This window comes from Urocitellus parryii, chromosome 8 (genome assembly GCF_045843805.1).
Source record: "Urocitellus parryii isolate mUroPar1 chromosome 8, mUroPar1.hap1, whole genome shotgun sequence".
Taxonomy (NCBI): domain Eukaryota; kingdom Metazoa; phylum Chordata; class Mammalia; order Rodentia; family Sciuridae; genus Urocitellus; species Urocitellus parryii.
In genome coordinates this window covers 115347138-115371034 of record NC_135538.1, presented here as the reverse complement: position 1 = coordinate 115371034, position 23897 = coordinate 115347138, and the positions used below count along the sequence as shown (strand labels likewise).

General features: G+C 43.4%; 1 protein-coding gene across 6 annotated transcripts in view; it reads left to right on the top strand.

The window, feature by feature from the left end:
• Anks1a (ankyrin repeat and sterile alpha motif domain containing 1A) overlaps nt 1-23897 on the top strand; it is a 179948-nt gene that overhangs the window by 76682 nt on the left and 79369 nt on the right. For 3 of the 6 annotated variants that reach the window (XM_077802233.1, XM_026383383.2, XM_026383386.2), the window contains exons 4-11: nt 1603-1665; nt 9067-9363; nt 10087-10162; nt 10448-10549; nt 10655-10756; nt 12346-12542; nt 16707-16799; nt 22795-22915. In XM_077802233.1, coding sequence (XP_077658359.1) covers nt 1603-1665; nt 9067-9363; nt 10087-10162; nt 10448-10549; nt 10655-10756; nt 12346-12542; nt 16707-16799; nt 22795-22915 — 1051 coding nt within the window. Of the gene's footprint in view, nt 1-1602; nt 1666-9066; nt 9364-10086; nt 10163-10447; nt 10550-10654; nt 10757-12345; nt 12543-16706; nt 16800-22794; nt 22916-23897 lie in introns of those variants that run through there. The other 3 variants (XM_026383384.2, XM_026383387.2, XM_026383385.2) reach the window with 2 other exon arrangements.

Below are 23897 nucleotides of genomic sequence, written 5' to 3'. Positions count from 1 at the left end.
CCCCAGTACTGTGTGACCCATGTTGTCATTGTACCTATATCAAAACATGCAGGAGTGGAAGTACTTGTGTTAGTGCTGAAACATGAACTCACAATGAACAGAAGTCAGAGATGATTCAGCAGAATGAAGAGCATTTCCATGATGTCCTCTGATGTTAAATAAGAGTGAGCATACTTCGGAAAGGCAGAGACTGTTCTTAGAAAGCAAGAAAGTCCTAACAAGTGGCCCTGAATTTAAGCATTCCTACAATACACTTCTTTTTATGTTTTTTCCTTTGGGAAAATTTTACTTAAGTTATATAGGTTTGAGACAAGCCTCTCATGAGCCCTGCTCCCCGGGGTTTGGTGCAGAGGTATATGCCCATCCGTCTGAGGGGAGATGGCTGTCCTGTGTTCTGCTCTGCACCATAGCAGGTGCTTTTATTGTTGCTTGAATGCGGGTGATGTTTCTCTCTCTCAGTAAGTTTAGGACTGTTTTCCTAATGACTTTGTTGAAAGAAAATTGTTAAATTACCTGTAGGATTAAAACAAGGTTTTTCCTCAAAAAATAGGAAATCACTCTGGCGAGTCCATCTTTTTTAACAGGACAAGATTCTCAGTGAACTATTAAGAGCATGACTTTATTCAGACAAGGGTAGCTTCTCTCTGAAGCCTGAAAAAATGAGAGTTCCCAAATATGTCAGTTTGGAGATTGTGTGTATGTAGCTGTTATTCAGCTTTTCTCCCCCACCTGGGGATGTATTTTCAGGATAGTAAGCAGCAGACACTTAAGATCATCAGTGAGAATGTTTGTCCATAACATTTGGAATGAGAAGCATCTCTTTAGAATTGCCTCTTTAGAATCTAAGTGTGATTTTACTCCTCCTGACTGCAAGGATGATTTCTATTCACCGGAGGAGATATGTAAAGAAGCTTGCCTATGGGACTGGGGTTGTGGCTCAGTGGTAGAGCACTTGCCTAGCTTGTGTGAGGCACTGGGTTTGATTCTCGGCACCACATATAAATAAATAAAATAAAGATCCATTGACAACTAAAAAATATTTTTAAAAAAATGAAGCTTGCTTATAACTAATATTCTTCAATGTTGAAAAATCTGGCCACCCATTAAAGTCCTTCTCATCTAAGCAATTGGCATCACCCATTTCTAATCCTGTCTTTGCCCACTTTCGCCTTGGAGCACAGCTGCTTGAAGTTTGAGCCACTTCAGTCTGCTAGCTTGTCCTGCTCACGGCCACCTCCTACCTAGAGTACTCCTTGGTGGGTGGGATACCAGCCTAATGCTCTGAGTATCTGGCAGGCAGGTGGGTGGGGCAGGGACTGGGCAAATGTCTTCAAGTAGCTTGAAGAACCTAATGGATCTAGTTAGTTACAAGAACTACATTGATTTATTTAAAAACCATTAATGTGGTTCCATTTAGATGCTTGGATAAAAGGGGGGTAATGAGTGAGGTGCCCTAGAGATTGTCTTCCCCATTAACTTCCTTGTGACACATCCAGAGGGCAGACCGGAGTTCTAGTGTTGGGCCCCTGTGGGACTCTGTATTGCTTTGATGTATTTCATCCATTTTATCATTACACTTTCTTTTTCCTCTCCTTTTTGTAGAATGCTCTTGAGATCAAAGAACTCAAAAAGTACGGCCCCTTTGATCCTTATATCAATGCCAAGGTGTGTACTTTGCTGCCAGGATTTCTCTGCATCATTTCTCCACTCGGCACCCCCTCCATGGCGCTCTCTGGCTTCCACTCTTGTCCACTCAGGCTCCTCCTTGTCCCCCTGACTGTCATCTGCTTCAGCCCATCTGCTTTTGGCTTGTCTGAGAATAGGAAAATGCAGCTGCAGTAGGTTTTGATTTTATTTTTAAAACTAATGCTAATTCCAGAAAGGTGGAGAACATCTGAAATGGTAGGAATAAAGAGATAGAAAGGATCACATTATATACTTAATTTACTATTGTGATTTCTAAATCATTTAAATTCAAAAAAGAAAATGCAGTCAAATTAACTTACTTTCAAATAAAGACAGATAAACAATTAAATTGTATTTCTTGGAATTAAGATTCTTATTTTGGTCTGCTTTCTATATATTTTTTGAAGTGGAATCTGATTTTCCTTCAGATTTCAGTAGCGGGGGTGGAGGTGTAGGGAAAGACACAGGTGACTCCAGCTTATTCTTTTAAAAGCTGTTGCTTGCCGCTTTCTTCTCATTTCCTGGAGTTTGTGTTTCTCTTAGATGTTCTAAAAACTCAGGCCAATCTCTCTAGCCATTAACTTCACTTTCTGCTTGTCACTCTTGACCCATGAAGGGCTCTGAAACAGGAAACTGTGTTGCAGGACCAAGCAGGGCGCTTGCCTGGTGGTAGACACAGGTAGTGGCCTGATAGGCCTGGTTTTGATTGGCCCAGCCTCAGCACCCAGGGCCTTCCCCTGCTGCCTTTCCACCCGAAGTTTGATTGAAATTGTTTACTTTTTGACAACAATCTGGAGTTTGGTGGAGGTGCTACATTATCTGCCTTAGCTACTTTTTACTTGCTCTGAATACAGCTACCCTGGGGAAGAGACCAAGGTACTTCTGATGTTTACAGACTCAAGGCAGAGATTTCATGCTTTTCTTTGAGAAAGTCCAATGTAGCAACTCCCCACAAAATGACCTGGGAGGGCCTTGGAGGAGATTTTCATTAGCTGTTGGGCCTTAATGGTGGAAAAGCCTTTTGATTTGAGGTGGTAGAACACATCGGCCCTGTTTTGGCCCATTCTTTAAAATATTTTTTTTTTAATTTGGTCTTTTTAGTAAATTCTTGTTATCAAATAGGCAGATTCTATACTTCAGCTGTTTTGTGGATGGTGCACAGCAACAGAGAACTCACAGGTCCCAGGCTTTCCTGTCAAACCTGAATAGGTTCTAGGTGGCTACTTTTTGGTTTTGTTAACTTGAACAAATTGCTTAATTTGTGTCTCGGTTTCTTTTTCTGTAAAATGGGTCATTACCACCTATTTACCTTGCTGGATTGTTTCAGAATTTTAATAAGTAATAGTAAAACACATTAAAGTAAAAGTATCAGCAACTAATAATATTTAAAATCCTCATTTTTCAAAATCTGTGTGATTATAGTAGTATTTCTGAAAGGGCATTTTGGAATCTTTGTGGCTAGTAGAAGATGTTTAGTGAAACGTTGCTCCATTGCTCCATTAGTCAGGATTCTGTTTTGCGGGAAGGGACCTTGAGGTTGTTATTTCCTGCAGTGGCTTATTTAGCATATGAAGCTTTGATTAAATGCTATAACTTTGGTTCTCAAAGGTATGTTTTCCTATCCTTAGGTTTTGCACATCTCAAGGAAAACTAGTCTAAATGTAATAAAAATATACTTCTCCTTTTGAAATCCTTCCATCTACTCTGAAAGGCCAAATGATGCACCTGGCGGTGAGGGGAGGGAGGTGCTGGGTTGTTGGAGGATGGAGGTCCTGTAGAGCCTTGCCAGCCTCATTAGGTTTTGTCCTCAGTGGCTTTTATTGACTTGGTTTGTGTCGAGGAATTGATTTGCTAAGTTATATTCGAATGCTAAATCCTATCTAGCACTGGTAAAAAATTAGAAGTCTTAGGTGCCTTTTTGGGAACAGATGTGGTTTTCAAGAGCTTTGATGTTCCTTTTTAACATTTGGGGCCCTCTCCTTTTTCAGTAAGTCAGTAAAAACCAGTGCTTATGTGAATCATGCATAGCTAAGGTAGAACTATGAAAATTTTTCATTTCCACTGAGCAAGGTGGCACTCACCTGTCATCCCAGTGACTCCCGAGGCTGAGGCAGGAGGATTAGAAATTCAATGCCAGTCTCCGCACCTCAAAAAAGTTACTGGTGTAGGGGCTGGGGTTGTGGTTCAGTGGTAGCATGCTTGCCTAGCATGTGTGAGGCACTTGGTTCGATTCTCAGCACCACATACAAATAAATAAAATAAAAGTCTGTTAACAACTAAAAAAAAAAAAAAGTTACTGGTGTAACTCAATGGTACAGCACCCCTGGGTTCAATCCCCACTGCAACACAACAAAAGTGTTCACTAAACCCACTGTTGAAACAATTTTAACTCAGTCTGGCCATCATAAAGTGAGCAACATGCCTATTTTTCTGTTCACTTAAAGATAATTCATAGTGTCAGCTGGAAGGGACTTGGAGTTTTATTTAGACTGATTGTCTCCAAATGCTCCTGAGCTTGTCTGAGTGCATCAGAATCACCTGCGAAGCTTTTAAACAACTTTTTTTGAAAAAAAAATTTCAACTTAAAAGAGGTTCTAATAATAATAATGCAGTGAACTGCATATATTCTTATTACTCAGATTGTTAACATTTTGTCCCATTTGCTTTTCCTGTACACACACACACACACAGGTCTTGCTAAGTTGCTGAGGCTATGCTTGAACTTGTGATCCTCCTGAGTCAAGATGAACTAGTCAAGATGAAGTCATCAGCATTATGACTCTTTGATCCTAAATTATTCGATTAGTTCTTCAACCTTAGTCTCTAAAAAGCAAGGACATTCATTTATAAAACCATGATATAATTATCATATTCAGAAAATTCAAAATTGATACAATATTATTATCTAGGATCCATGTTCACATTTTGCCAGTTGTCTCAGTAATGTAATGTCCTCCCCCTAATCCCCAGTGGTACGGAACCCAGGGGTGCTTTACCACTAAGCTGCATTCCCAGTCCTTTGTATTTTTCATTTTGAGATGGGGTCTTGCTAAGTTACTGAGGCTAGGTTTGAACTTGTGATCCTCCTGGCTCAGCCTCCTGAGTCTCTGGGATTATAGGTGTGTGTCACTGTGCCCGGCATCCGATAATATGCTTTAGAGGATTTTCTTTTTCTGGGTCAGGATCCAATCCATGATCATACGTGATATGGAACAGTTCCTCAGCCTTTCTTTTCTTTTGTAACATTGACATTTTGTAAGAGCATAGGCCAGTTGTTTTGTAAACTGTTCTTCAGTTTAGGTTTGTTCGATATTTCCTCATGATTGCATGCCATACATTTTTGGCAGAAATGCCACAAAAGTGACATTATATCCTTTTTTGTTCATCCTGTCACAAGGACATGATCTCTGTTTTCTTATTCTTTTATTTTTTTTAGTATTTAATTTTTTTGGTAGTTGTAGATGGACAGCATGCCTTTATTTTATTTGTTTATTTATAGGTGGTGCTAAGGATCGAATCCAGTGCCTCACACATGCTAGGCAAGCGCTCTGCCACTGAGCCCCAGCCCCAGCCCTTGTCTCATTCTTGAGGATGAAGACTGAGTGCTTAGGCTGATGCCTGCCAGATTGGGAAGTTTTTTTTAAACATTGGTTTCCTGGGCCTTCCTCTCTGAGGTGCTTTCTTGGCAAGTCTGGTATTGGACCAGCTATTAGTTGTTTTTAAGCCCCTGGTAATCCAAAAGGAAGCTGGTTTGAGAACTTCTGATCTAGGCCAACTTTCCACCCTGAGCAAGGATCATCTTCCTTCTGTCATCTGAAAGGTCAGCCATCTGTTCTTTATTTTATTTACTCATGTGTTTGTTTTTCTTAGTGATAAACACAAGTCATTACTGCCCAACAGCCTCGTCTTGGATTCCACTGATTTTTTTGTTTCTTGTTTGGCATCTGTTTTCCTAAACCTTCCATCTTCTGGTTAGAGTTCTACTTTCCAGAGTTTACAGAGTGATTAAGAAAAAGAGAATTAAGTATTAAGACTAAGTCCAACTTTTCTTTTTCTTTGAATGATGGACTCAGTTATCCTGTTTTCTCTGTCTTCTCAATCTCAGTAGACCCAGTGTTTTTTCCAATTACGATATTTCTAGAGCCTGTATTGTCCTTGCCACAGAGAACTGTAGCCCAGGTGTCCTTAACATAGGTTTCTGTCAACAGTGGGCTGTAATCACCGGGAGGTGATAGTCCTCACATAGTTCCAAGAGAGAAAGGCTATGGGAGTTCTTCTGTATGGCTTTCTGCTGCTTGTTGTTTTTGAATATATATAATAGATTGTGATTGGTGTCTTAAGATGGAAGGAGTATGCACAGAGACCCCTTTTCTCTTAGAGTCACTGACCATTGCAAGGAGAAATGAAAGCGAGTCTTAAGGTGGGAAGGAATGGAGAGTTTGTGCAAAAGGCTTCAGAGAACATTGGGGTATTTCACCCCACTCCCCTCCCCCGGTCCACACTCATAGTAGTTGGGAACTCTCAAGGTATTGTGAGACCCCCATAATGTTATTTGGAAGGTGTGAAAGGGAAGGAGTCCAGGTGATTAGCAGTCTTTTCCTCTCCTGGGAATCCCTCCCTTTCTTATGGGTCCATGAGTCAGCACTTTGTGATTTCTTAACCAAGAGTGGTCAAGCTCAAAGTGGAAACCAAAGTAAGAGCCTGTTGTGATGGCGTGTGTTCAGTGGTAGAGAGATGTGGTCACCGCAGATGTGAACCCCAAGAGAATTATAATTACCAGGCCAGATCTGGCAAGGCTGAGACATACTGAGGTGCCTCCTACGCTGTGAATATGAGCATAACTTTCCGCAGAGATGTGGTTAGACCTTTTAACATGAGGCAGGAAATTTGCCAGTAGTGATCAAGATTTTTCTAAAGACCTTTTTTTCCCCCGAGTCCCCCCAACTTTTTTATTTTGAGACAGGGTCTCCCCAAATTGCCCAGGCTGCCTCCTGCCTCAAGTCTCCCTAGTAGCTGGGATCATAGGTGTGCACCACCACGCCAGGCATCCATCAAGATTTTGCCTGTAGCCAACCAGCTTTGTGATAGTTGCCATTATTTTGGCAAAAAAGAAAAAAAATAAATACAATAGACTTTTCATTCTTTTTTCTTCCTTTGTTTCTGGAAGGGGCGGGGGTGGAGATTGAACCCCAGCCCTCATGCATGCTGAGCATGGGCTCTACAAGCTTTGCTCCCAGCCTTCATATTTTGTTGTTATTGTTGTATAATCTGGATTTTATATTTCTTCAGACCCTAATGTCATCCATTTTACAAAATCAAGGACAAGTTATTCTAGATGTTGGGAGATAACTTGAAAATAAAAGAGACACTACCATTTGCTTCAGAGTAAACAGAAGCTTTTCTAAATTGGAGTTTTAATGAGAGTAAGCTGACTTCTTGGCCCTCGCTGTCACGCTAATCTTGAGATTTAAACCCAGAGAATCCTCTTAAACTTCTTTGGGTTGCCAGCTGTGCTCCAGCATCACTTGACAGAAAGCTCCTGTGAATTGATGATGTAGCTGTGCTTTCATCAGGAGAAAGCAAAGCAACAGCCCTGGGTCTGCTCGGGGAACTAACTCATGCCATAGCCTAATAGGAAGTTGGCTTTCCAAACAGGTGTTCCCATTGATTTGTTTGGCACAGCATTTGCTTTCTGCCCACTGTCTCCCCTTCCTGCGGACACCTAGGTTGGTGTGGAATTTGCTTGTAGGGCCCTTTGTGTCATAGGAGACATTGCTGATGGGCTGTGTGCGCTCTGCGGCCAGGGAAGCTCTACTTTCTCCACGTCTGCTCTCCCTGAGCTGATTGAGTTCAGTACTGCTCCTTCCACATCCTCTATTTATTTGTGTGCATTTACCTTTGCATGTGTCCCTGCTATGACCTTTTCTGTCCTTATTTCATTTTTATAATTTTCTTTGCTGCCATTCTGACCTTCTGGGGCCTTGCTCCCAGCAGCTCTGGATCTTTCTGGTATACTTTGTGTAGATGTGAAAAATGATGCAGTTTAATGCCAGATCAAAAGCAGATGGAATTGCATGCATGTTTGGGTAACTCCTAATCTGTCACTTTTAATTTCATCATTAGAATTAAAGCAATTGTAGATATATTTAATTGTTACTGTTTGAACCACTGAAAGGTGCACAATATTAACTTGTTGACCAAGCCTCCTCTTAATATTTGTTTTCCAAAAGTGGCCTCCTGGATAAATATGGGAATCTGAAAATACTGTGGGAGAATTATTTTCATTAATGCTTCTCAAAAAAAGAGAAATCATGGAAATTATTTCCACTGTAATTGCATATAATTAATATTGTTAAAAAAATAATGTAGTTGGTGGGCTGGGGGAGGTAGCTCAGTGGTAAAGTGATTTCCTAGCATTCACAATACCCTGGGTTCTTCTCTAGCACTGCAAACAAACGAACAAAAAAATCCCCAAACCTGATAATTGGAATGACTAACATTTTGCTTCTGATGGTTGAGAAAGCACAAACTTCTCCCATTTTAATCCCAGACTTTATGTTTAGTTTGAAACAAACTTGTATTAGAGGACCATGGGCTGTGAATTTGAATTGACAGCACCATTACATTTGAATATTTTGCACCTCTCATGCCAACATTCCAGCATCTGATTGTGTTTTTCTTACATAAGAAATTCTTCCCTGTGCTGGCGGCTGTTTTAATGAAGTAGATACTGCATGCATTGATGGGTGCAGGTTCCGGGAATAGAAGCGGTGCAGTGTCAGGGTCCCGCGTTCCTCTGCAACCAAGCCAAGGCGTCCCTCTCCTGGATATGGCTGTCAGCTGATAACCTTGAGAGTGATGTTTGAGCTCTGCTCTATTATTTTCATTTTTGGCTGATTGATTTGCATGCAAGAAGTTACACAGATGACAATTTCTTTTTGTAAAGCTTGTGTGAAAGACTGTGGATGGTTGACAAATACAGAATCAGAACCACGGGTTGAACAAGTAGAAATTCTTGTAAAACCAGTTGAAGTTAAAATGGAACAATGGCAGTGATATGATTAGCATGTGTCCGTGCCAGGACTTATACCAAATGCCTGCCACGTTCCCTCATTCACTCTCCTGCCTGCCTGGAGACACGCCCTTCACAGTACACAAGAGTCTGCAAATTTTGGGGGGATATCTGTTCCCCTCTTGCAGGAACTCGGGGAAGATGTGGCTGATGGGAGCAGCCAGGCTTGTTTATGGTGGAGAATGCCTTATTAGTCGCCAAATATTGCTGCTATTTTTCTCATTTAAATTTCAGTGGTTTTATGTGTGTTTCCCCCAGCAGATGCCAACCTGCCCCCTTTCTGACATGATGTGCTTGTTAACCCTCAGAATAATGACAACGAGACAGCCCTGCATTGTGCAGCACAGTATGGCCACACGGAGGTGGTGAAGGTGCTCTTGGAGGAGCTCACAGACCCCACCATGCGAAACAACAAATTCGAGACCCCCCTGGACCTGGCAGCGCTCTACGGGCGGCTGGAGGTGGTGAAGATGCTCCTCAACGCACACCCCAACCTCTTGAGTTGCAACACTAAGAAGCACACCCCGCTGCACCTTGCAGCAAGGAATGGCCACAGGGCTGTGGTCCAGGTCCTCCTGGATGCTGGCATGGACAGCAACTACCAGGTAGCAGGGCGGTGCACCACCTAGGCACCAGGGACTTAGACAGAAAAGGCATAAGTACCATGCTGCTGGGGGGGTTCTTGTTTAGCTGTTTTCCATCACGTTTCGGATGCTTCCATTTGTTGACTCGTTTCAGTGTGAAACTTTAGAGACAAATGAGCTCTTGGAGTAAGATGGTTATTTTTTAATTTCTTTTCAGGGGGTGACATATTGAACCCTGAAAAGACATGCTAATGGGCGTGCCCTCAAAACTGAAAAGTCTCATTATCTTCCTACACGTGTATTCCCACTGCCCCCTTGTCCTTCAGAGTCTCCTCAGTGGAGGCTCCAGGGGACCGGGCTCCACCCTCCCTGTCAGCCTTCCCCGCTGGGACGAATGGCTCCTTAGGCTCGGCATTGACTGATCCACGTTTGAAGTGAAAGCATTTTACTTCCCTCTCACTTCTCTTCTCATGTCCTTCCGCTGGGAAGAACGAGTTGGGTTGTTTGATGGTGGCTCCAGGAGTGATGATTCCTCACACGTGGCCTCTGGTGCGCCCGGTGGCCTTGATGTATGGATCCAGCTGGTGGTTTTGGAATCCATAACAAAAAAGTTGGAAAGATAATGACAGAGGGCTGTGTGTAGTTTATTTTCCTGTCCCTTCTTATCTATGTCCCATTTGTCATGTGAAGCCACCCCAAACTGCCCTGATGACATCCTGCTCTGCGCTCTCATTTGCTTTCCAGACGGAGATGGGCAGTGCTTTGCATGAGGCTGCTTTGTTTGGCAAGACCGATGTGGTACAAATCCTGCTGGCTGCAGGTGAGAGGTCGGCAGCGCTCTTGTCTACACAGCATGCCAGGGATGGGATTGTTTGTCCCTAGGCTCCTCAGAGGGCGGTTTTGCTGGCTGCATTTGAACCCAGTGTGTTTGTGTCTCTGCGGATTGGGTAGAAGTGTGTGGACCAGTCCTCAGTTACTAAATAGCTTCAGATGAAAAATATTGGGTGTGCTACTTGGGAGCTGGAGGTGTCCTGGAATTTGACCTTCTCTGAGGCTGGCTTAAGATAAATGCTCACTTGCTGGTCCACCTGCTCTGCCTTTCTAGGAATTGATGTCAACATAAAAGATAACCATGGACTGACTGCCCTAGACACTGTGCGGGAACTGCCTTCTCAGAAGAGCCAGCAGATAGCAGCACTTATTGAAGGTATTGTCTATGTCACTGTTGGGGTGACTGGGGAAATACTAACCAGACTGAGGCACTTGTATTTGGTGCAGCTTCTTCTTCCTTTTAAAAAATCTTTCCATGTAGATCACATGATTGGAAAGAGAAGTACAAAAGACATAGAGAAAACCTCCACGCCCCAGCCAGCTCTCCTCTCCATCACGGACTCCGTAGCACCAAAGTCTCAGGGTGAGGAGACTCTTCTCTGACAGGAAAGGGACTCTCAGCCTCAAAAGAGTTGAATGTGCTTGGGCAGAATGGAAAAATCTCAATTCAAAAAATAATTTCAGGGGGTTGTGAGTACTTAATAAGTTTATGTTCAGTTTGTTTTTTCCAACTACTGTGTGAAGGTTTGTTGGACTTCAGCGTAGGTCTTTGGCCGTGGGCTTCTTTCCTACTGTGTTTTTTCTCAGTTTTTGCAGTCAGCTCTGGGATGTGTAGATGGCAGGATCATCCCAAGATAAATTCAGATCTCGGTGAAACCTTTTTCTAGCATACTTTTGTGCTTTGTGCATAGTTGACCCATAGTGTTTTTTTCATAGATGTATTCTGGTTGGTAGATGTGTACATGGCAGATTTTGGTAATATGTCATTTGGTCATTAGGTGTGGTCTGCAGTCCGGCCTGTTCTTCATTAGCCAGGATCCCTTTTCAGATTATTGAGTAGCTTTTGGGGGCCTTGGTGTGATGAATAACAAAGACAAAATAAAGACTGAGGCTGGGGTGGTGGCACAGTGGTAGAATGCTTGCCCAACATGTGTAAGGCCCTGGGTTCGATCCTAGCAGCACATAAAAATAAATAAATAAAATCAAAGTATGTCCATCTACAACTAAAAAACAAAATTTAAAAACAACAACAACAACAAAAGGACCGACTCCTTTCCCCCAATACAGATGGTAATAATGAAGGCTAGAGAAATGGAACAGAACTCAAAATGAAAAAGGGAACGGGTCCTTCCAGAGAGAGCAGAGTGGATCCTTTTCCTGCTCCGGGGCAGAGGGTTAGCAGCGTCCCTCCAGCCGTCTCAGTTATGCAGTCTTCATCTCCTTGCACTCGTTTTCCTTGACCTCCTAATCTGCTAGTAATGAGATCAGTCACTCAGTAAGCTCTTAGCTTTCAAGGGTTTACATTTATAGTTTTGACTATTTACAGTCCACCCAGAGACAGTTTCCACAGTCAATAGTTTTGCAGCCACAGATCCTGCCAGTGTCCTGGGGTTGTGGATGGTGTTTGTCTAGCCAGGGGTCTCCCGGCTGCATGCCACCTCCCTTTCAGAAAGGCTCTGCTATCCTCTGGTTTGCTTGAGCACATGGAGGCTCTTCCTAAAGAATTTAAAGGATTTGCTTCAGTTTTCAGTTATACTTTGCTCTTTTTTTGGTTAAGTTTATGCCCTCGTAGTATTGAGACATTTGGGGATTTCATAAAGGTTTTGGAAAGGATGCCTTATGGATGTCGAGGGGCTTTCCTTTTCTCTGTCTATCTTTTCCTTTTTGGTGGCCAGGGAATGGATTCCAGGGCTGTGTGCACGTTAGGCAAGCACTTGCTACTGCTGAGCTGCACCCCCAGCCCTTTCATATTGAATTAGAGAAAAATCTGTTCAGATCACAGGATATAAAGAGCAGCTGAAATTCTGTATTTATTCCTGTCCCTGGAGCAAAGTGATCATTTTCCTTCTTGGGGCTAGTGTTTGTCAAGTTCAGATGGCTACAGAGGCTTTGGTTGGAGCCCTTGATTGTGCCCTCTCTTATTGACTCTTTTGTCCCCACCCTCCTCTCCAGGTGATGTGGAAAAAGCAGTAACTGAACTGATCATCGATTTTGACCCAAATACTGAAGAGGAGGGTCCCTACGAGGCGCTGTACAACGCTGTTTCCTGCCATTCACTAGACAGCATGGCCAGCGGGCGGTCATCTGACCGGGACTCGGTGAACAAGGAGACTGAGGCAGGGGGAGCAAGAACCGCTGGAGTGAGGCCTGTACGTGGCCCCAGGCCTGAGCCTTCTGGGGGCTGTGCATGCTGCTGAGGGGCCCTGGGAAGAGGCAGTGCCCACCTGCATTTTCAGAGGCCTGGATCCCACTTGCTCTACTCCTCTTCTCAGGCTCTGCCACGTCTCTCTTGCTCTGTGTGGTAAAACTGTATGGATCACAGTGACGTCAAATTTGGGTTTTCCAATTTCATTATAACCAGTTTGAGTCTTTCCATTATTTCACTGACCTCTAGAGCAAACTAAAGCCGCTCATTCCTATGTAGCCTGGGATGCTTGTGTATGTTGTTTGTTCTCTGGAGAGCAGAGTTATGCAATGAAATGAGTCCCTGTCCGCTCTGAGTACATGCCCACTTCCATTTGCCTCCAGGGAATTATCCATTTGATTTGGACAGAGTCTGTATTTAGCAGGGTCGTAGCGAGGTTTGATCAGGCATAGCATTTATTAGTTGTGGTATTTCTATTTTATCCAGTTACTACATCTCTAGCCACTGAAGTGTGAGGATGAGAACAGCTCTCTGCCTGTGCCATTCTCCAGCTCTGCCTTCCAGGCTCAGTGCTTCTTTCTCTAGTACTTGCTTTTACTGCTAGTCTTGTACATGGTTCTCAAGACTCCTGACTCCCTCTCTTCCCTCAGGGTTATGCTGGACCTGAGTCACTGTCCCACTGACTACTTCTTGCATTGCCAGGCATAATAATTTAGGTTTTGAGCACTGCCCACTGGCGAAGCTGGCCTTGCTTTAATAGGATGCCATTGCTGACCCACCTTCAGAAGTGTTTTCAGACAGGTGTTATTTCTTCTTATGTAGAGGCTGGCCTTTCCCTTTTGGTTTGAATCTGGCATATAACTATTTTGATTCTCCTTTGGCTGTCCTTGGTCTCTCCAGGTGTGTTCTGGGAATGACCTGTTTCTTAGAGTGTTCTTTTGTTGAACTCCTTACCATGTTCTGCTTTTCCCTGAAACAATTCCAGTATTTCAGTGTGGATCTTGGAGAGCCGGCTAGACTGTTTAGCCCATCGAGTGGATGTTATCAAGGACTGTGATAAAACTTGTGAAGAGTGAAAGCAAATGCATCCTCTGAGTATCACTACTGAGTGCTTCTTGGACAGCTAGTTGTTTTGTTTGTTTATTTTTGTTTTTTCACTTCTTTCACTGGCACAAATAAATGAATATAGCAAATCCAACTATGGAAGATGACCTTGCTTTAAATGGTGCTTACAGATGATGCCCATTAGGGGGAGCTGGAGCCTTTGCAAGAAGCAGCCAGTTCTGTGATTTACTCCAGCCCCTTTGTTCCATCCTGCTGTAGGAGCCCAGCCTCCCCTGGTCTTGCTAAATAGAAACTGTTGCTTCTTGGGGTGCCTGCTTTGCCATTTTTGCTTGTATATGAAGGATGTTGGTCTTCCATATTTCTGACCCTTGCTAATTAATTGTGGCCAAGGAGTACATCTCCATAAACATAATGGATAATATATGTAAGTCAGTTCTGTACTTCCAGGCTTCTGGTCCAACATTTTCACCTTAGAAAAAGGTAAAAAGGCTTATGGGCACTTCTGTTTCCCTCTAGTGTCCCTGATAATCACATCTTCTTAAGAAGGCTTTTGTATTACTCTTTTCAGGCTTTTTTAGCCTTGGATCCTTTAGATTGGATCTTTTCTGCTAATATGTTTCCTCTGGTTTTCCTTAGCAGCTTTTCCCAAGTTTGGTTTACTGGTGTGTGGTGGTGGTGGTGGGGGTAAGTGTGTGGATATGGGCCTGCATCCTTCAGCTGTTCCCTTTCTTATGTGCTGGCACTGGAACCAGGCCTGTTCCTGCACTTTCAGAGTAAAGAAAGGTAGAGAAAATGGGACTTCATGGGAAATTTGTTCTAAATAGCTTTGTTAGACATTAAAACACAAACCTGTTCTGAAGTTATTGCCATTGGAGATCTTCTGGTTCCAGGGACTGTGGGGATACCTGATTCATTGAGGTATAATACTGAGCAGAGAAGCATGGGTTAACAGAGGGATCCTGCATGGCAACGTGGTAACACTGGGAGCTCCTGAAATGTGAGAAGTGACTTTCTTTGCAACTTCTCTGGGGATCTCACTTCATTCAAATTGACCTCTGCCCTGGTTTTCTTGAAGTACTGTTTTAGCCAACTAATATGCAAGCCAGGGAATGTGCGCCCTGTTTCAGGATCCTGTTCCCTTCAGTAGGAACACTGACTGTCAAGCACAGCGAGAGCTTGGGAATATAAACAATGCTGAAGTTACAATGAGAGCAGTCACAGATCTCTCTTCAGCTTTTAGCTTTGGGTTTCCTTCACCAGGATCATCTGTGTATTCTTAAAATTGTCTACCCATGATCTGTCTGACTGACCAGTGTCCTCTCTAAAGTGAGTTTCTTGCTGTAGGTTAGGAGTTGGAAAACTGCAGCTCACCAGATGCTTATTTTTGTAAACACAGTTTTGTTGGAACACAGCTACACTCCATCATTTACATATTGTCATTCCTTATGTACTACATGTCTATTATATGACCCTGTAAGAAAAAGCTTGCCTCAGGGCATGGTGGCACATGCCTGTAATCTCAGTGGCTCGGGAGGCTGCCGCAGGATTGTGAGTTCAAAGCCAGACTCAGCTATTTGGTGAGGCCCTAGGCAACTCATTGAGATCCTGTCTAAAAATAAATTATGAAAAAGGGCTGGGGATGTGGCTTAGAGTGCCTCTGGGTTCAATCCCTGGTGGGCAGAAGGAAGGAAGGAAGGAAGGGAGGGAGGGAGGGAGGGAGGAAGGAAGGAAGGAAGGAAGAAAGGAAGGAAGGAAGGAAGGAAGGAAGGAAGGAAGGAAGGGGCAAGCTTGCTTTAGGGCTGACAGCTGACAAATACTCCTTTTTAAAATGAGCTTAGGTCACATAGTCTTTATGCACTGATGATATGGACTATTCATTAATGAAGGAGGAGACTAAAGATCAGTGATTTTGTTTGTTTTGTTTCGAGATGGGATCTCACTGCGTCTCCCAGGCTGGTATCAAGCTCCTGGGCTCAAGTGATCCTCTTGGCTCAGTCTCACAGGAAGCTGGGGCTCCAGGCATGTGTCTCTGTACCCGGCTCAAAGATTGATTTAGAACTTTTTTTAGTGAGTGGCGATAGACTAATATTATCACATTGAAGTTTGAATAGGAGTTGATGTTTTATCCTCGATTACTTTTCTCAGTACTTCCTCATAACCTTGGTTTTAGGACCATTTCACGAGTAGATTCTTTTTTTTTTTTTCTTTTTGGTTACAGGTGGTTGAACTCAGAGGCATTTGACCACTGAGCCACATCCCCAGCCCTATTTTGTATTTTACTTAGAGACAGGGTCTCACTGAGTTGCTTAGCGCCTTGCTTTTGCTGAAGCTGGCTTTGAACTCTCAATTCTCCTGCCTTAGTCTTCCAAGCTGCTGGAATTACAGGCTTGTGCTACCGTGCCCAGCTACAGTTGATTCTTTTTTTTTTTTAATATTTATTTAGTTGTAGATGAACATTCAGTATCTTTATTTATTTTTATGTGGTGCTGAGGATTGAACCCAGTGCCTCACACATGCGAGGCAAGCACTTTACCACTGAGCTACAGCCCCAGCCCCCGGTTATTTTTTAAAATATTTTTTAATGTCTACTTTTTAGGTGTAGATGGATACAACACAATACCTTTATTTTTATGTGGTGCTGGAGATCGAACCCAGGCCCCGCCCATGCTAGGCCAGTGCTCTACCGCTGAGCTGAGCCACAACCCCAGCCCCTACAACTTTTTTCCTTTGATCTAGAGCTTCCTCTTTTAGAGTAGACTGAAAACTGAGCCACAGATTTCCCTTTACTGAAGTTTTATGTAGGGCATTTCCCATCAAGCCAGTTAGGAGTTTCCAGTGCTGGTACTTGTCACTGTGGTCTAGGGTACAAAAGAGGTGTTTATGATCTTTGCTACAAACATGAAAAACCACAGAGCTTACTAATTGAATTGTGTATGTGTGTGCGGGGTTCTCCATCTGTTCAGAAACCAAACCTCAACTTTAGTCTCTTGGGGGAGTGCTTGACATTATTCTTTTACAATTCCAACGGTTAAAATAAAGGTAAATCAGAAAGTTGGATACTTAAAGAAAGCAATAGAGGAATTATTTATTTTCTCTTCTGTAGAGAGAACGTCCACCGCCTCCAGCAAAGCCACCACCAGACGAAGAGGAGGAAGACCGCATAGATAAGAAGTATTTTCCCTTGACAGCTTCTGAGGTAGAGGGTTGAGGGTTTACTCCCATCACTGAAACATGGGTCTGTGGCGAAGTGAATCAGAGTGTGCTTAAAGACGGCTGTGCTCTCTTGTCCCCCACTCCCACCCCTCCTTGTGGTTCTGGAGTGAACCCAGGGCCTCATACATGCTAGGTCAGGGCTACACCCCAGCCCACTTTCTCATTATCTTATTACTTCTTTGGTTGGTAGGTTTGTATTATGTGTATCATTAATCTAGAACATGACCTTTTAAACTCACCTAAAAGTACTGAAAGAATTTTAATGTAGCTCTCTAGCAGACAGGCCAAATGTTGATAAACCAAACCACATAGAAAGTAAAACGTACACTTTTTTTTCATGACTCCTGTAAGCTGGACAGTTCCCTTCTGCTTGTATACTTGTGTTGTCTTTTTTTCTTTCTTCTTTTTATTTTTCTTATTTGGGAGGATTGGACCCAGGAGTGTTCTACTTCTGAACAGCATCCTCAATCTCCCCCTTTCATTTTGCGGGATGGGGTGGGATGGGGGTGGTACCAGTGATTGAACATCACTTAACCACTGAGCCACATCCCCAGGTGCCCCCACACACCATTTTTTTTTTTTAAATAGTTATCACTAAGTTGCATAGAACTATGCTAAGTTACTGAAGCTGGTCTTGGAACTTGGAATCCTCCAACCTCAGCCTCCCAAGTCAATGGGATTATAGACATGCCCCCACCACACCCAACGTCCCCAGCCTTTTCTTAAATTTTTATTTATTTTTTTATCCTTTATATTTTTTATTGTTGTTGTAAATGGACACAATACCTTTATTTAATTTATTTATTTTTATGTGATGCTGAAGATTGAACCCCGTGCTTCACACGTGCTAGGCAAGTGCTCCACCACTGAGCCACAACCCCAACCCTTAAAATTTTATTTTGAGAAAGGTCTTGCTGAGTTGCCCAGGCTGGTCTCCAACTTGTGCTCCTCCTACCTCAGTGTCCCTAAGAGCTGGGATTAAAGGAATGTACCACATGTCTTTTGATACAAAATGTTAAGTGTCCCCTAATCACTACTGTCTACACTGTGCCATGTTTGCAAACTTTGGTGGTTCTGCCTCATTTTATTTCTATTTTTGCATTTTCCTGTTCACAGCATACAAAGACTCTACATAGTACAAACATGAATTGAGTCATGAACTCTGGATTAGGAAAGAGGAGGTGTGTGGAAAGGGCAGACAGGAAAATCAAAGGAGGTCATTTGAAAAGAAGTCAACCTTTTTACAAAGAAATATTACCATGTAGCAATTAAGAGTTTTTTCCCTTGTATGTGAGAAGAAAATTGTGCTTTCTTTGATCTTTCTTCTTTAAGTTGCTCCTTTAACACTTCCTATCATTCATAGAATACAAGTGTGGAGTATTTATTCAAAATGTAATATAATTTTAAAAAATTACTTTATAGTTTATTCAGAATCCTATTATTCTTTTTTAAAATCAACTAATGTAAACCAGCCAAGTCTCATCATTTTATTCCTAGAAGTTGGAATTATCATTTTCTCACTATTGCCATGTACCATCAGTAAGACAGGTTAGGTTATTTTATTCAAAATAAACACATGGAACCAAAAGAATGGCTTTAGTTTCAGAAAATGTATAAATTCAGCAGCCGGGTGTGGTGATGCATTCCTGTAATCCCAGTGATTCGCTAGGCTAGCACAGGAGGGTCACAGGTTTAAGACTAGCTTGGGCGACTTAGCCTGTCCCTGTCTCAAAAACAAAAAGGCTGGAGGTGTAGCTCAGTGGTAAGGTGCTTCTGGGTTTATTCCCCAGTGACTGACAGACAGACAGACAGACACACACACACACACACACACACACACACACACTATATTAAGAAAGCCCTTGTAAAAATGTAAAAATCTGTGTTAGAGATATAGAAAGATTTCTACAATAGCTACAGATTTTCTCATTTCTTTTAAATTATTTTTTTTAGCTGTAAATGGACACAATATCTTTATATTATTTATTTATTTTTATGTGGTAATGAGGATCGAACCCAGGACCTCACACATGCTAGGTGAGTGCTCTACCATTGAGCCACAACACCAGCCCCTCCTTATTTCTTCTGGTCCCTTATTTATAAAATGCTTATTGTCATGTCCCAACCAGTTGTCCCTAGAATTGCACCCTCTTATTACCTCTGAGTAATGATACTTTGCTAGTTGGTACAAGTACATACAGTAAGTCCCTACACATTTTTCTGCAAATAGCGTCTTGCTTTATTATTCCCCCACAACACCTTTTTTTATTTTTTATTTTTTTAGCAAGGAGAAAGCTAGTAGTGTGGAGTATATTGAGTTGGGACTGGGTCTCTATAAATGCTTTGTGCTGCCTCTTTAACCAGGAATCTGATTAGAAATTGCTAATGCCTAAGAACAGGGACAAGACTCTTAAAGAAATATGTGGTAACCAGGATTTCTGTTTTCCCAATAGTAATGTGTATCAAAAGGTGGCAGGGCATGGGGGAGAAATCTCCATATTATTTTCCTGGATGGGATAATCTGTGTGAGATTTATCTTTTAGAATGTACTTTTGAATAGCCTAGAATTCTGTTTGAATTATTGAAATCTTGACCAGCACAATCATCATTTGGAAGACCATGAGAACTCTGAATTTGCTTTACTGGTAATTATGGGTGCACAAATATGTAAGTGATGCAGCCTGACTCATTCTCCTTTTAATGATTTAGGTAAATATTTTACATAGGCCATGGTCCAAATGAATAGGTCTTCTCCAAAAGTGAACTAATTTCTTTCTTTCTTTTAACTCTGTGATCTTATTCACAGAACATAACTTTATATCTTAAACTCTAAAAGCTTTAAAGCCCTAAATTTCATGTATCAAGAGACACGGTCTTCACCCAACTTAAGGGTTTTGTCTTTGGCAGGCCATCTGCCCCAACCTTTGTGTCCTTATCCCTGAGGATTGTCGTCATGAGATGACCCATAGAAGCTTGTAAGGGAAGCTGGAGGACACCGGGCTCTAGGAGAGGTTAGCACAGCAATGCCTGATCGCAGAACCCACTTTGACGAGTTCAGAGCACATGCACTCGCACACCCTGATGGAAGCTTCTGCCCCACAGAAGGGGCTGCCAGCTGTTCAGACTCACTGTGGCCTGCTCTGTGCTCAGATGTGTTAAGCTTTCCTGGGGCTGCAGCTGCTATGGTATCTCTTTCCAGAAAGCCACCCACACCCCAAATGGACATTCCACTGATCACAGTTCAGTGGTGGCTGCTTGTAACTTCTCTCTGCAGCAGCAGTGTTGCTTTCCACAGAGAAGAAAATATATATATTTTCAACTTTGATTTATTGCCAACCCTGGAGGAAAAGGGGAAAAAAGATTAAGAAGTAATTTAATAAAGAGCAGAACCCTTTCTGTCGACAATCAGTTATTGCCATATTCACGAGGACACCGGGCTTCTTAGTGGGAACTAGGATGGCTCGAAGAAAGCAATTTATTGCTTTACTGTGAGATTTTAATCCCCTGGCTGGTAGGGCCCGCACCAAGAGGAAACAAACACCGTCCTTTATTATCTGGGTAGGAGCAGGGGACTCTCATTAGACAGCTGAAGGAAGGAGAGCGTTCCAAATTGGATGGAGAAAAAATGAAAGCCAGAGAAAATGAGGCCGGTCTGATCCAGAATTAGGGGAACTGAATTTTATGTTATGTCCATGGCTCTTGCTGTGAGCTCTCTCTGTAACCCTGGGCAAGTCCTGGGGCCTCTCTGGGACAGGTTTGTCATCTACAAATAAAAGGGCTGGACAGGTGCTCTGGCTGTGACTGTGACAGTTAGCTCCCTTCCACCTCTGACCTTTGTGGTCTTTGCTTTCCGTTGTCCTGCACAAGAGCCAGGCACAGAATGAAAGCAGGTCCAGCAGCCTTCGTTTTCTGGAGACATTGGTCTTGTTCTGTTTGAGAGGAAAAGATGGTGCAAGCCAGGCATCCTGGCTGTCAGCTTTCTCTCTGGGAAGCCCACCTGGGCTCTGTGTGTGGAACTCACAGGGAGTCAGGTTGCCGGGGCTCTGCTGTGGGAGTGTCCACCTGCAGAACCTACCTCCAGCCTGGAAAGCCTGCGCTGTTGAGTAGACACCGTGTGAACTGCTTGGTGGTCCCTCTCTGTTCCCTTAGTTGTGTTCCTATGAAGAAGCATGGAATAAGTAATGCAGGCAAATGGCTCATTGTAATGAAATAGCTTTTAGCTTCCAGGTGGCTTATGGAGGTTCCTGCTGAGCTTAGCAGAATTTTGGAGAAAGACTACCATTCTGCCTTTCGAGTGGCAGCCTCGATACAAACAGGAGCAGCAGCTTCTCATTTCATCTGAGATACTAATCATCTTGTTAGGCTGTAATAGAGCGAGCAGTTTGCCTCAAAGAAGCAAAACCCTGGTGAATCACAAACTTGGTGCACTTCCAGTGGGGTGTGGGATTCGTCAGGGTCAGAGGTTCCTGGGTGCTAAGGAATCATGTTTGTGGGGTGTCATTATTTTAGGTTCAATTGGAAATCTACCTTATTCATAATACATTATTTACCCTAGCCCTGCTCAGGAAGAGATTTTGTGCTTTGGTTTGCTATTCTAATAGCTAGTGTGTGATTATTCTTAATTTGCCTGTGAGGCACATTGACACCTTAGGACAGATGAGTAGACTTATCCTCTAAAGTGAGGGTCTCCATTCCCTCTCCCACTGCCACACTAGTACCAGTGATGGTTTCCCTGGCTTTATTCAAGGGAAGCTTGGCTACTCTGGTATCATGACTAACTGTGGCTACCAGGCCCTCAGCTGACTGAAGCCTCAAGTGGGCAGACACGCACTGCCTGAATCTGGGCCTTCTCAGTATACAGAGCTGCTTTTACCTCGTGGAAATTCAGATTTCCTAACCACTTGATTCTTCAGAGCAGGGATTGGTGGGAGTTATCTAAAAAAGTTGTATTATAAATATTGAAGGAAGCCAGCTCTAGGGAAATCCTTTCCTACCGTCCCCAGGATCTGTGAAGAAAGACTCACAAAAACAGACTTTCTGACCACTTTGTTTTAGTAAATGTCAGGCATGGAAGTCACTTTTGTTTCTTCATGAGAAAGTGGAAAGGACTCTAGCCTTTGGTTAGTATGGTACATATTAGGAAAGAAAGATGGACAGAGATGGTCTTCATGAAGCAGCACAGTAAAGATCATGTGGAACACTGAGAGATGCAGAGGCAAGGGAAGGAAAGGTGTTGACTTTTGTCATTTTTTTTTTTTTTGAAGGATAAAGTGAGATAAGGAAAGGGGAGTGTTCCAATCAGAGTCCACTGAGATTTGAGGTATAAAGTGTAAACTAGTCTGTTGTGTAATGCTGTAACAAAACACACGAGGCTAGGTACTTTATAAAGAAAAGAGGTTTATTTAGCTTGTAGTTTTGGAGGCAAAAAGACCAAGTCAGGCAGCCCCACCTGTTCAGCTTCTGGTTAGGACCTTTTGGCTGTATCACAACACGGCAGATGCATCACATAGTGGGAATACCTGCAAGAGCAGAGAGCATTGCCTTCAGAAGCAAGAGCTTGGGGAGGTGCCATGCTCACATTGTCACAACTAATTTGGTAGCACAACATTGTGCTACCGATTTAGGCCCAGAAGAACTCAAAACCTTGAGAGCAGCATTAATTCATTCCCTCATCGCGAGTGGGGCCTCCAAAGCCTGACACCTCCCATTCTGCTCCACCTCTTAAAGGCTCCAGTGCCTCCCATTACCACCATACAGGAGACCAAGCTTCCAGCACACGACTCTGGGGGACAAGCCCTAGTAGGTGTATAACCAGAAAACCAGTCAGGGTTTCATGTGACACTTGAATCATTCAGCTTCTCTTCCTCTTCTCCATGATCCTTCGATGCAAAGACAGCAATAATCTAAAATTTGTCCCACACCACCTGTCTTGGTATTGGCCTTGTGTACAAGGAGTACCGGCTCTTTCTCCCTCTCAGGTCCTGGCCACGAGACCCAGGATGCAGGGGAGTGCAGCCCAGGAAGAGGACGAGCACCCTTACGAGCTGCTGTTAACAGCAGAGACAAAGAAGCTGGTGTCAGTGGACGGAAAAGCAAAAGGTACACCCCCCCCTCACCCTGACCCCTCCATGGCAGCCCCAGTTCCAAAAGAGTTTTACAAGTTTGTGATCTTGGGTGGAAGGGGAAGACCCTGTCGCTTTGTCATTGGTTGGGTTGGGGCACTTGGGTTTCGTGGCAGCCCGGGGTGGTGGGCGCATCACAGTTTTTCATTTTCCACCTCTGAACTCCACATCCAATTGGATTTGCCATCCTCTGCACATGTAGCCAGAGGAGGTTAGGTCGCCCATGTGGTATCGGCAAGGAGAGGGCCTGCCAGCATTAGGGCAAAGGTGGATCTGGAGCCTCAGTCCTAAACCCTTGCGTGGAAAACACGCCCAACAGGTCGGTCCCTTTGGGTTCAGGCTGACGGCACAGACTCTGCCTTTGAGTCCTGACCTCAGAGCGAGACACTCCTAGGGAGGGGCCCGTGATTGGCTGCCACTGAACTAGAGTACTCTGTCGCCTTGGCCTACTTTCTTTGCCTCTGCAAAATTCAGTTTCCTGTGTGAGGGAGCGAGTGCTGCAGGACTGACATCAGCCTGTCAATGTAAGTGCAGGCCCGACAGAGGTGAGTGCGGCTGGAGTCTCCTGACAACCTGGTCCTCCCAAGGACAGAGCAGAGGGGCGGTGCAGTTCCCACTGCATTTTGAAGGAAGGCCCGGGGTCTTTCCCAGCTCCCCTTGGCTTGCAGGTTCTAAGTCCTTTGTGGGTATTAGTAATGACTCTTTTCAGCTCTGAGACCCCCCAGGGTTCTGATCAGAATGGGGGATAAGGTGTTTTCCTTTGAAATCCCCTCTGCTAGACCTTTCAAAGGGTATGGGATGGCAAAGAGAAGATAAGCATATGTGTGTGACATTGCAGACCTTCTTTTTAATGGCCCTATTTAAAAATTTTTCTCTTCTGGCATGTAGACACTATTTTGTGGTCATTTCCATAGCAATCTCTGTTTTGTATTTTATTGTTTCCATTTGGAGCTTTAAAA